Source organism: Poecilia formosa, unplaced genomic scaffold (genome assembly GCF_000485575.1).
Source record: "Poecilia formosa unplaced genomic scaffold, Poecilia_formosa-5.1.2 Scaffold681, whole genome shotgun sequence".
NCBI lineage: Eukaryota > Metazoa > Chordata > Actinopteri > Cyprinodontiformes > Poeciliidae > Poecilia > Poecilia formosa.
In genome coordinates this window covers 154,591-166,208 of record NW_006800620.1, presented here as the reverse complement: position 1 = coordinate 166,208, position 11,618 = coordinate 154,591, and the positions used below count along the sequence as shown (strand labels likewise).

The window sequence follows — 11,618 nt, the reverse complement described above, 5'->3', positions numbered from 1 at the left end:
TTTGTTTTCTGTCTTCTACCATGACAAGTCTGCCTCTAAAACCAGAGGAGGAAGAGGAGCAGAAGGAGGTCTTCATAGCCTTTGCACGAATCTACAGTGGGACAGTCAAGAAAGGTCAAAGGGTTTTAGTTCTGGGACCAAAGTATGATCCTGCTCAGGGCCTGAGCCTGGTAAACTTTACACTCCTTGTTTTACGTCTCCATTATTTGTCTAACGTATGTAGAGAAATATAAAGAATGGTAAAGCGATTTGATGTAAGGGATATGTGAGTTGTGTGGTTTTTCATGCTGTCAGGTCTTTACCCCACATAGAGGAACTGTACAGAACTGCTGTTGTTAGTAGCTTCATAAGCTATCATGTATTTTAATGTTGTTAGGCAGGGGTCCCCAAACTTTTCCCTGTGAGGGCCACATAACTTTTCCCTTCTCTGGTGGTGGGCGGAGTCAGTTTGTAGCAGAAAAAGTCTGATGATTGCAGGAGTGCCTAAATGTAAAAAAGTATTGTTTTCCAGAAAGCACAATCAAATAACCCTCTCTGGGTTCTTCACAGAAAAAATCCAGGAAGGATTATAGTCCGTATTTTCCAAACTATGAGCCGCACTGGCCTATAAGCCACAACCCCAAAGTTTTTTGTTTTTTTTAAACCAGTAAACATACACATATAAACCGCAGATATCTGCCGCTCCAGGTTTTCCACAGCGATGCAGCAGCAGCAGAGGGGCGGACAGCCAAAATCTGAGTAATAACAGGTCAATTGAATATCACATTTATTACAGTTGAAAAAGAAAAAGTTGCCAAGTTTAGATTTAACTGATTACGGTAGTTTCTGAATGGTAACTGTAACAGTAAAAGTGCTGATCCTTCATGTCTGCTACTAGCATGAGCTAAATGAAAATAGGCGCTTCCTTCTTCTTTAGAATTCAACAGCAGCTTGCATCCATTATTGTTGCACTACTGCCATCTACTGGATCCTAATATCTATAACTCAAATTCTCATAATGATCCCAGTATTATTATAAAAAAAAATAAAAATCTTTTCCCCCTCAATGCTGTGTAACTGATCAACAACATTCTCAAATTTCAATTCCCTATTAAAACCTAATTCCATTTTAATGGGCGCTTTCTTCTTTTATTTCCAATTTTGACTTCCAATGATTCACTTCCTGCTAAAGAGCCCCCTGGTGGTTGAAGAAAAATCCACATATAAGCGGCTTATAGTCCGGAAAATACGGTATATATACAGAGACAATCCTGACCCCGACCTCATGAACCGTCCCTCACCTCTTTGGAGGGAACGGTTTTATGGCAAGAAAGAGAGCCGATAAGGATTTCAGGAGAAACTTCTAATTCTTCTTTGTCAGTTTGTCATGGGTGCAGGGTCAAACAGGGGTACAAACTACATTCCACATGTCAGGTTTTTAAGACAACTGTCAGGTTGGGCATTCGGCATTTCCATTAAACATGAAATTAGGTTAAAAATAAATTTCTATTGCAGTTACTTCCCCACCAACGCCCCCACAGGCGAGGTGGGGACAGGTTTTTCAAAGGTTGGTAGGTTTGACACAGTGCAGTGTGAAAGTGGAGCACACCAGCTAAAAATGTAACACGTTTCAACTTTTGTCCCCATTCGGACCAAGGGATGGGGACCAAGAAACAAGGATCATTTCAAATCTGAAAATAAGCTACAAGGAAAGAAGACTACTTAAAAATGACACAAATAGCAATGGATTAGTTCTGAAACGGAATGATGCAAATACCATGAGATGGTATCCAAAATGAGAAAAACTGATTTCACGCAGGTACATTTGTGTTTAATTATTCCCCATCTCTTCTTCTTCATTATAATTTGTTATTATTACTGTTATTATTATCATTAGCCATGTTCTCAGCCTTTTCTAAGCCAAGATGGAGGTAGATGCCTTCTATGTTGCTGGACTGTACCATATTCCTGCTCCATAACAGATTTTCCTTTTCAGTCATGACAAAAAAAAACAAACACTGTGCCGTTTTTTCTAACATGTTATATTCTTATTTTTTCCATGCTAGCTGCCAGAAGGATGCAGTGCATCTGACTGTATTCAAGAAGTACCTCATCTGTCCTGTTGTACCGTGGAAAACCTTTACCTGCTTATGGGCCGAGAGCTGGAAGAGTTGGAGGAAATCCCTGCTGGAAATGTTATGGGTAAATATGATCATTTATTTATGTGCCTTTTTATCAGGACTGCACTGTATTTGGAAAAACGTCAGACATCTTCACATTTACTCAGGCCTTCTTGTGCTAAACCAGCCCTAGATTTTCCTATTTCCACCCGGGAACTACCATTTGTTCCACCAAAACAAAAAAAAAGAGTCCCATCTCAGCACCAACTTCTTCTGTTGATAGAGTTTGTGAAGGGGGGGGTTATTCTCTCTGTCTTGCTGTCCATATTTTGAACAAAATGTAAGAAGTGGCACAGTTCATCCATCCATCCATTTTCTTTACACCCTTGTCCCTTGTGGGGTCGGGAGGGTTGCTGGTGCCTATCTCCAGAGAACGTTTTGGGCGAGAGGCGGGGTCATCCTGGACAGGTCGCCAGTCTGGCACAGTAAAACAGTTCAAGTAAAATCGATTTCTAATACAGATTTTCCTTAAAGTCTTAGCAATTTCCACAAATGTTTTCTACTGGGATACAACCACCTAAAGATTCTTCATTGATTTGTTTTCTGTTCCTTTCTGAAGATGCTCCTCCCTCTCCTGAGGCAGCGCCAGAAGCTGAGCTCTTTTCTCTATAAAAGATTTGTTGCCAGCGTTGCCCAAAGGGCCGAGTATTTGTTTGATATCTCCCTGTAGCTCCTTCTAGGTTTTACACAGAAATGACAGCTGGAACCCTAACACTTGATTTTTGTTTCTACTTTGTCTTCCTAACCTTTCTGTTTATTGCCCATCGTCTGTCATCTTTTTTTCAGGCATTGGAGGTTTGGAGGACTGTGTCTTAAAGACAGCTACCCTGTCAGCTTCCCCTGCTTGTTCCCCCTTCACCCCACTCTACTTTGAAGCTGCACCCATTGTGCGGGTTGCTGTAGAGCCAAAACATCCAAGTAGGTTTCATCAGACATTTAGTTTGTGATTCACTTGTTAAAGATACAATATCTGCTGGCTTCCACCCATTCCACATTTCCTCTTGACTTCACCTGTGGTGCGTTTGTTGTCCTTTTGCTTAACAACTATTGGAGTGAGATTCGGGGTGGAGGTTTATGATATTCAGCTTGTCATACTCACTTGAAAATTGCTCTAGAAACTGTAAGTGCCCTAGAGAGTAAGAGGGCACTTATTCTCTCTAGTAGCTAGTTCCATTGGCTCAAAATCCTTGATGTTCTTCATTTGATGTTATTAAACTTGAACCTGCAGGAAGTTTAACACCAGGTCTGAATGAAGTTGCTGATTTAGCATTGGAATCACCAACGTTTTGTTTTTGACTCAGTTGAATTATTAAACCAGAAGAAATGAACTGATACCTGCTGAACTGACAGCAATGGCAATAAAAATGAACATTTTCCACATGTATGCTGTAGGTGAGATGCCAAAGCTGGTTTCTGGGATGCGTTTGTTGAACCAGGCAGATCCATGTGCTGAGGTTCTGATACAGGAAACAGGAGAGCACGTTCTGGTCACTGCTGGAGAAGTTCACCTGCAGCGCTGTCTAGATGACCTCAGAGAGAGGTGAGCGTATTTTATCACATCTTTTTCCCTCCACCTTTTCTGTTAATAATAATATTATGTTTATTGTTCATTTCATTTAAAAGTGCCTTTGAGGACACTCAACGTCGCTGTACAGTAAAAAAACCAACATAAAACAAAAGGAACAATTAGAATAGGAGTGCAATAAAAAAGAACTAAAAAGAAATAAGATAACGTGTTTTCAGACGAGATTTGAACAGTGACAGGAGGTGATGTTTTGTAGATCGAGGAGCTGTGAATTCCAAATTTGGGGAGCAGAGCGACTAATGCTGCGTATCAGACCAAACCCAATTTGGGTCTTAGGATCATCTGGGTTGCATGCAAAGTCTATGTGGCGTGCATTTAGCGCTGTGTGGTTGAAGTGTTCTGAGCGTTCCACACGGAATGCAGTGCAGCCGACGCTAGAGTTGGAAAATATGAACTTTTGCTGCTGGATACGGAGCATCAACCAATCAGAGAGACTCTGCCACACGGTGCAGTGGTGTGTAGTTGGGGTCCTGCCAGGAGATTCAGGGTTAGCAGCATGACTGGAAATCCCAGGGATTCGGGGGTCTGGACCCCCCAAATTTTGGAAAACTCTAGATTTGCCCTCCCTCCATCATAAAGGAAACCTTTGTAGTTAAACAATGTAAATATGAAAAGGCAAAATAAAGAATTTCATGGCCAGGCTCCTGATTATTTTTGTCAGCTTTTAACTAAATATTGTGCTGCTCATGGTCTTCGTTCTCAAACTCTGAATCTCCTGGTTGTTCCACGAACATGGTTAAAAACTAAAGGGGATGGGGCCTTTCAGTCGGTTGCCTCAAGGCTGTGGAACAGTTTGTCCTTGCAGCTCTGTTTTGCTGACTTAGTGGACGTTTTTAAAAAGCAACCAAAAATATTTTTTATTTTCTCAGGCTTTTATCGCTTGATTTTACTGTGATTCTTATGTTGGTTATATTTATGTTTTGTATGGTTTTAAAGTTGATTTCTATTGTACAGCGCTTTGTGATTTTATGACTCTGAAAAGCAATTTATAAATAAACTTTTCTTACTTGCTAGAATGACATAAATCCGCCATTCATCTAGGAAAAAAATAAGAATGCATTTTTAGGTTCTCCCTGTTCCCCCTGCCTTTTTTTTTTAGAACAGTGGTTTAGTCCAGGGGTGCCCAAAGTCAGTCCTCGGGGGCCGGCATCCTGCACGTTTTAGTTCTCTCTCTGGTGGTTGCAACGACCTTTTCAGCATGTCCATGTTCTTCTTTGGCCTTCTAACGAGCCATCATTGAATCCAGGTGCATTAAACCAGGGAGAGAACTAAAACATGCAGGATGCTGGGCCTCCAGGACCCACTTTGGGCTACACTGGTTTAGTCCAATGTATAGGATGAGCAACAACAGTGCTGAGGAACCTCAGTGTCTGAAGTGAGGAGCTAGCTGTGGCTCTGCAGCACAAATAAAAAAACTCCAGTAAGTACATACCTAAAGCTAAATACATATAACATCTTTTATTTACTTTCACTGCTCAATAGGAAGAAACACATTAACAATAAAACTGAGACCATAGTCCTTTCATTTCATTACTTATCAGCCCCAGCTACAGAGGAATTTAGCAGGGGAGGCATTGGCTTAGTTTGTGGCGGCAGACCAAAACGACCCTTTACTTTAATATAAATACATAAAGAGAATTTATGTAACCTTTCAAATAAAATATTTTTTTTATTAATATCAAATAAACAAGAAGGATGTAAACAGTGACAAATAAAATGTTGAGTACTTTTGTTCAAATTTGCATAAACATTAGCTCATACGTTGCAGAAATCTAATGTTTCAGATCTCTGAAGTCTATTCATTTAAATGCAAAATATTCAAGTAAGAATATCAATAACAATATTAATCGAGTAAAAGAAAAAAGTACAGTGCAGTAAAACTACTTTTATAAGTACCACTTGCCCCAAAAATGTTATTCAAGTAATTGTAACCAGTACTACCAGTATTACGTTTGAACACACATAACATCAGAATTAGTAGCCTATTTTTGTTAACAAGCTTAACTTGATATATTGGCATTAGCTAGTCATCATTTATTTAACATCTGCATCCAACAGCATTACTTAACTCACTGTTAACTTGAAGGATAAACTGTGCAAAGTTCTTTGCCTTTTGCTGGTTTGCTGCCGTGATTCTAACCCATACCTGTGCAGCTCCACACAGCAGCAGCATTTCTCTGTTGCACAGTTGTAAACCCGGCGCGAGCGTCTTAGCGCTCATGTTGCGTTTCAAGGCAGCTCAAAAAAATACGTTATCGCCACTTGTATGACCAACACTTACCCTAACGACCTATTGTATATAATTTGAGACTTGTATTCTGCCATCTACTGGATTATTATTGCACTACAAGCAGAAAAATAGCTTTCCCCCCGCCCCCTTTTCAAAATGTCTTCTTGCATGAAAATTGGTCATATGTGTTTTCCAGGAAAGTCTTTGCCAATTTCAGACAACTTACAGTAAAAATAATATATGCATTGTTATTCACATTTTTAAATTAATGTTTTATGTTTTGAATTAATGCACAATTAAATAGAAAAGTTTTTGTTATATTTCATTTAAATGGTGTTGAAATGTGTGTATCATATTCGGTACTGCAGGTATTTAAGGTGCTTTATCACTGAACAGTAATGTTCCGTATTTTCCGCACTACAATGCGCATTTAAAAACCTTCAATTTCCTCAAAAGCCGACAGTGCGCCTTATAATCCGGTGTGCCTTATATATGGACCAATATTGAGCCACAACAGGTCTAGCAACTACGGTAAGCAGCGGCCGACTTCATTTTGCCCCGTAGAAGAAGAAGCGCGCGGTGCATGCTGGGATAGTTGTCAGAACGTTGGTTTGTTAATAAAGTTTGACTGACCTATCTACCTACCCACCGTCTAGAATCAGGTCATCTGCAGGTCATTTAGCACCGCGTTCTCTACCAACATGCTGTGTGCGAATGGAGAAGGGTGACCATCGTCCGGTCACGCCCCGGCCCAGTCGCGGAAGGCTCTCCTCGCTGACCGGAGTTGGATTGTTTTGTTGACATTCTGTTTAGTGCAGCTCCATCTAGTGGATGCATAGCTTAACTCCAGCCTCTACTGCAGCGTCTATTCTATGCGCCTTATAATGCGGTGCGCCTAACCCTACCCTAAAGAGGTTCAGTCAAATTCACAAGCATTTTCTTTCTTTTACTTTACCAAAACAGATTTTACAGTGTAGATCTACTGCATAATATCAAATAATATACATACATTGCAGGTTGACTGGAAAGAGGAAGTTGTGCATTTTGTTGAAGGTTACACTGGATATTTTGTGTTAATTGTAGAAAGTTTGGAATAGATTTTGTAATACAGCACTAAAGGAGTCAGTATAGCACTAATTACTCTTTCACTTTGTCTAATTTGTCTCGGAAGGTTTGCCAAGATAGAGATTAGCGTGTCTAAGCCCATCATTCCATTCAGAGAAACTGTGGTGCGACCTCCAAAGGTGGATATGGTGAATGAGGAACTTGGCAAGCAACAAAAAGTTGCTGTCATTCATCAGGTAAGTCACATTGATGTTTTTCAAAATGTTGAAGACAGAGTCACTGTCTTTTACAGATATTGAAAGAAAGTTCTGCAAATTTATACGAGGAGTAAATGAGTCTTTTTCTTTGATTCAGTCATAATTGACAGCAAACTTTTGAGTCATTATGAGCAGCGGAAATAACCACCAGCTTACCAGTTGACTGTGTTTTAGGTGAAAAAAGAGCTTCCTCAGGGTCGTTCATCTGACTACCAGCATGTGGACCCTGACGGTCTTGTTACCCTCACCACTCCTAACAGACTTGCTACTGTCTGTGTACGGGCCATCCCATTACCACAGGGTAACACACACTAACTCAGTCCAAGTATGGCTTTAAATGAATGACGTGGTATTTGATGTTTGAGGTTAAAAACATGAAGGAACTTGAACAGTGATGCACTATATGTGCCAGTGAGTTTGAAGTTTGAATGTATTTTTAATGGGTACTAACTTGTTGGTGACTTCAGCTCAGCTGTCTTGTCTTTCTGGACAGAGGTGACTGTTCTCTTGGAGAGAAACTCTGAGTTAATTCGGGCTTTGGAGCTGATGAACTCATCCCTCAGGGAGGGGAGAGCCATGGACATAAACCTCAGGATCCTGGAGGCTATTGCAGAACTGAAAGACCATCTTCAGAGCTTGCTGCAGGAAAGAAAGTGGCGGAATGCTGTGGAACGGATCTGGGCTTTTGGGCCTCGGAGGTCAGTCTTGGTGGCGTCCCTGAGCAGATTTAACCATTTCCAAACAATCTCAGCTTTTATTATCAATGATGGTGCAAATTCATGTAGCATTTTTCTGTTAATATTACTTCATGGGGTTGGTAATTTGGTTGGTTTTTGTGTTTGTTTTCAGGTATGGTCCCAACATTCTGCTGAACAGCATTAAAGACTACAGCCGACCGTCAGTGTGGCAGTGTCTTGAGTGGAGACACAGTAATGATCAAGTTAGAGCTCCAGCTTCTCCACTCCGAGACTTTGATAACAGCATCGTCAGTGGTTTCCAACTTGCAACCCTGTCTGGTCCCATGTGTGAAGAACCCCTGATGGGAGTTTGCTTCTCGGTTGAGAGGTGGGATGTTGAGTCTGTACCTTTTTCACAAAATTCAGACACCTTGAAAGAGGACTCTGTTTCCCCTGAAGCATTGCGAGATGTCAGTTCACATGGAAACAGTGTAGATGCAACAACAGAGCGAAAGATGGATGCTTCTTCTGTGGACTGCTACGGGCCAGTCTCCGGCCAGCTGATCGCGGCCATGAAGGAGGCATGCCGGTATGCCTTCCAGGCTCAGCCCCAGAGACTGATGGCAGCTATGTACACTTGTGAGATCATGGCAACTGCTGAGGTGCTGGGTAAGGGTGTATTTTTCTTAATACATCATTGCATAAATAGTTCCAAGCTTTTACGAACTGTTTCATCATTTAGGCCACTCTGAAAAAAGCTTTGTTTCATTATTTCTTTATTTATTGCGTAGGGCCTCCTCGTCTGGTCAGCCTCCTGCTGTGATTAACGAGCAAACGCAGCTGCTGTGGTTGATCTGATTGTTTGCAGAGATTGGATAAAGCGTGAAACACTTTTTCTACCACAAAATGAATGTTTATATTTCAATTTTTTGTATGAAGTCAACTGTGAGAATATTTCTGTTATTTTTATAAGCATTAAAAATGCTCTTTTTGAAACCAGAAAACTCTCCGTGAGAGCTTTTTATTTTGAGTGCGTCAAGAACCTCCTCCTGAGAAACTACTCTGGCATTCATGTTTTTTGGATGCAAACGTAGCCATGGCAACATGTATACAGTGACAAAGTATAAACTCTAAATCTAATTCTTAAACCTATTTGCTTAGAGTTTCCTTTGATTAACATCAACTGGAACGTTATAAGCCTCATCTGTTTTGCATCCTGCCATCACTTTTCCTACTTCCCCACTGCAATGTAATGTTTTTTGCTGGTTTCCTGTTTTATTTTCCTGTTAATCATGTAGAGCACTTTAAATTGCCTTGTTGCTGAAAATGTTGTGTAAATAAAATTGCCATGCTTTTTTTTTGTTTTGTTTTTTTGGATGATGTCAGCAGTTGCTGCCCTGACTTTGCATGTTGTTTCTCGTTCATAAGGCCGGGTTTATGGTGTACTTGGAAAGCGAGAAGGTCGAGTCCTCCATGAAGAGATGAAAGAAGGGACAGATATGTTTATCATCACAGCTGTTCTTCCTGTTGCTGAGAGCTTCGGGTTTGCTGATGAGATCCGCAAGAGGACAAGTGGACTGGCCAGTCCACAGCTGGTTTTCAGCCACTGGGAGGTGAACTTTTAGCCATTCTTTTATGAAAAGCCAGAATTTGTTTTTCCTCTGCTATAAAAGCCATGTGATCATTATGCGATAATTTTTATACAGTACCATCAAAAAGTATTCGTATCCCTTTTTCCCCCACACTTTTTGCCAATTGAGAATTATTTTAAAACTCATTTTATTATTTTTCTCAAAAAAGGTTCAACACAAACTAGCTGAGAGTATCAAAGTAAAAACACATTTTTAGAGACTTTGTAAATTTAGAGAAGCATTTGTTCTGAGAGTCAAAATAGAACTTAGGTGTTGACTTCCAACTCATATTGATGTTGTTTTGCACATTTGTGGGAATCCATCTATAAAAAGTTTAGTTGACTGAATGTGATTTGGAATGGAACACTTTGACTAACTTTACAAGTATTTGATATGGTTTGATGCATCATGTAACCGGAAAAATAATACTAAAAATAATAATAAAATAATATAAAACCAGCGTGAAGGTGACAACGAGGGGCGTGTGAAAGCTCCTCACCTGGCTGAACCTGCATGGTGAGGTTAGCGCTGGTTGGTTAACCACCAACGCTCCGACCAATCAGGAACAGAAACAGAAACTTTACAGGGAAGACAGAGCCACGCTGGGCAGCGTGTTGAGATGTAAAAACCCCACATAATAGTTTGTTCACAAAGATAAATCATTCTCACTGCTCCCTCAATGCGCAGCTCTGAAAGTGCAACTACAAGTTATTCCTGCGATTCACGCTGTGCAACCAGAGCTAATGCGGTTCATTTTAAACTGAAATGTTGATGTGGAGTTCGCCAAAGAAAAATAATCCCACACAGGGGGTTGATATAAATATCCATACAGGTCAGCCTGTGTCCAGTTTGAGTGAAAGGAGGCACCCGATTCTCGCTGAGGTAAACTTAAAAGATCAAGCAGGGGCAGCGCGCGAGGCACCAGCTGTGTGATTGGTCTGCTCTCCCGGCTTTAAATGCATAAACTGTAAACATATCTTTTCGGAATAATTTTGCTCCGTCAGTGAAACGCTCAGAGCAACAGAAATGCTTTCAATCCAGATTTAATAAAAAAAAAGAAAAATTTTTTTTTTGGAATCTTAATATTTCTAAAAACAGAAACAAGCAACGGTTGGCCTGGCAGGGGTGGGTCGGGGGTGACTAGTAAAGCATGGCGGGCTTCCAGGCTTATAATACACTGGGGGAAACCCTGACATAGTTTGAACCCATTTAAAAGAAACCAGTTGGTAGTAACTACAATTTCTAAAATACTTCCTGCTCTGCTGATGTTTGCCTTACATGTTTCAAATTACCTCTAAACAAATAAATGATCAAAGGTGTACATAAAATTCTCCTGTTGTTTTTTTATTCAGAGTACATTTTTATGGGCAAAAGTAAAATTTAGGAATTTATGTACAATAATACATGTTCTATAAATGAGGTTTGTTTTGCAATTGTCAGAAAAAAATTCTTTTTGCATACACATGGAGACATGGTGACTCTGCCTGTTATGTTTGCAAACCAGGTGATCAGCAGTGACCCATACTGGGTTCCTACCACAGAAGAAGAATACCTGCATTTTGGAGAGAAGGCAGACTCTGTGAACCAGGCCCTGAAATACATGAACGCTGTCCGTCGACGGAAGGGTCTTTTTGTGGAAGAGAAGATCGTTGAGCATGCAGAGAAACAGAGGACACTTGGCAAGAACAAGTAGAGGAGATATCTGTCCATCCTATCCCACTGTATCTCTCTGATAATGTTGACCTCTGTCAAGTCAATTCAGCAACATTTTGTGTTGGACTGTACTCTGCCATGAGTCTTTAATGTCATCATGCCGTTGTCCTTGGAGCTCAAATATTGCATAGCAGCAACAGCACACTTCCTCAAGTTTCTAATTCAATGAGATTAAATGACAAAATATTAGGAATAAAGTCTATTGAGAAAGAAAAAAGTGTTTTGTTCACTATAAAGGTAAACAAATGTTGGTATTAGTTTCACTCAATCAAATTTTATTTCTATAGCACATTTCAGCACC

At 40.4% G+C, this 11,618-nt stretch overlaps 1 protein-coding gene across 3 annotated transcripts in view; it reads left to right on the top strand.

Moving 5' to 3' along the window:
• The window catches only part of efl1 (elongation factor like GTPase 1), a 34,798-nt gene extending 23,264 nt beyond the window's left edge, over window positions 1-11,534 (top strand). For 2 of the 3 annotated variants that reach the window (XM_007542334.2, XM_016666208.1), the window contains exons 14-23: window positions 16-170; window positions 2,046-2,181; window positions 2,946-3,077; window positions 3,552-3,699; window positions 7,146-7,275; window positions 7,471-7,597; window positions 7,790-7,994; window positions 8,146-8,642; window positions 9,402-9,586; window positions 11,109-11,534. In XM_007542334.2, coding sequence (XP_007542396.1) covers window positions 16-170; window positions 2,046-2,181; window positions 2,946-3,077; window positions 3,552-3,699; window positions 7,146-7,275; window positions 7,471-7,597; window positions 7,790-7,994; window positions 8,146-8,642; window positions 9,402-9,586; window positions 11,109-11,297 — 1,904 coding nt within the window. In that variant the 3' untranslated portion in view covers window positions 11,298-11,534. Of the gene's footprint in view, window positions 1-15; window positions 171-2,045; window positions 2,182-2,945; window positions 3,078-3,551; window positions 3,700-7,145; window positions 7,276-7,470; window positions 7,598-7,789; window positions 7,995-8,145; window positions 8,643-9,401; window positions 9,587-11,108 lie in introns of those variants that run through there. The other variant, XM_016666209.1, reaches the window with a different exon arrangement.
• Window positions 11,535-11,618: the final 84 nt, after the last annotated feature.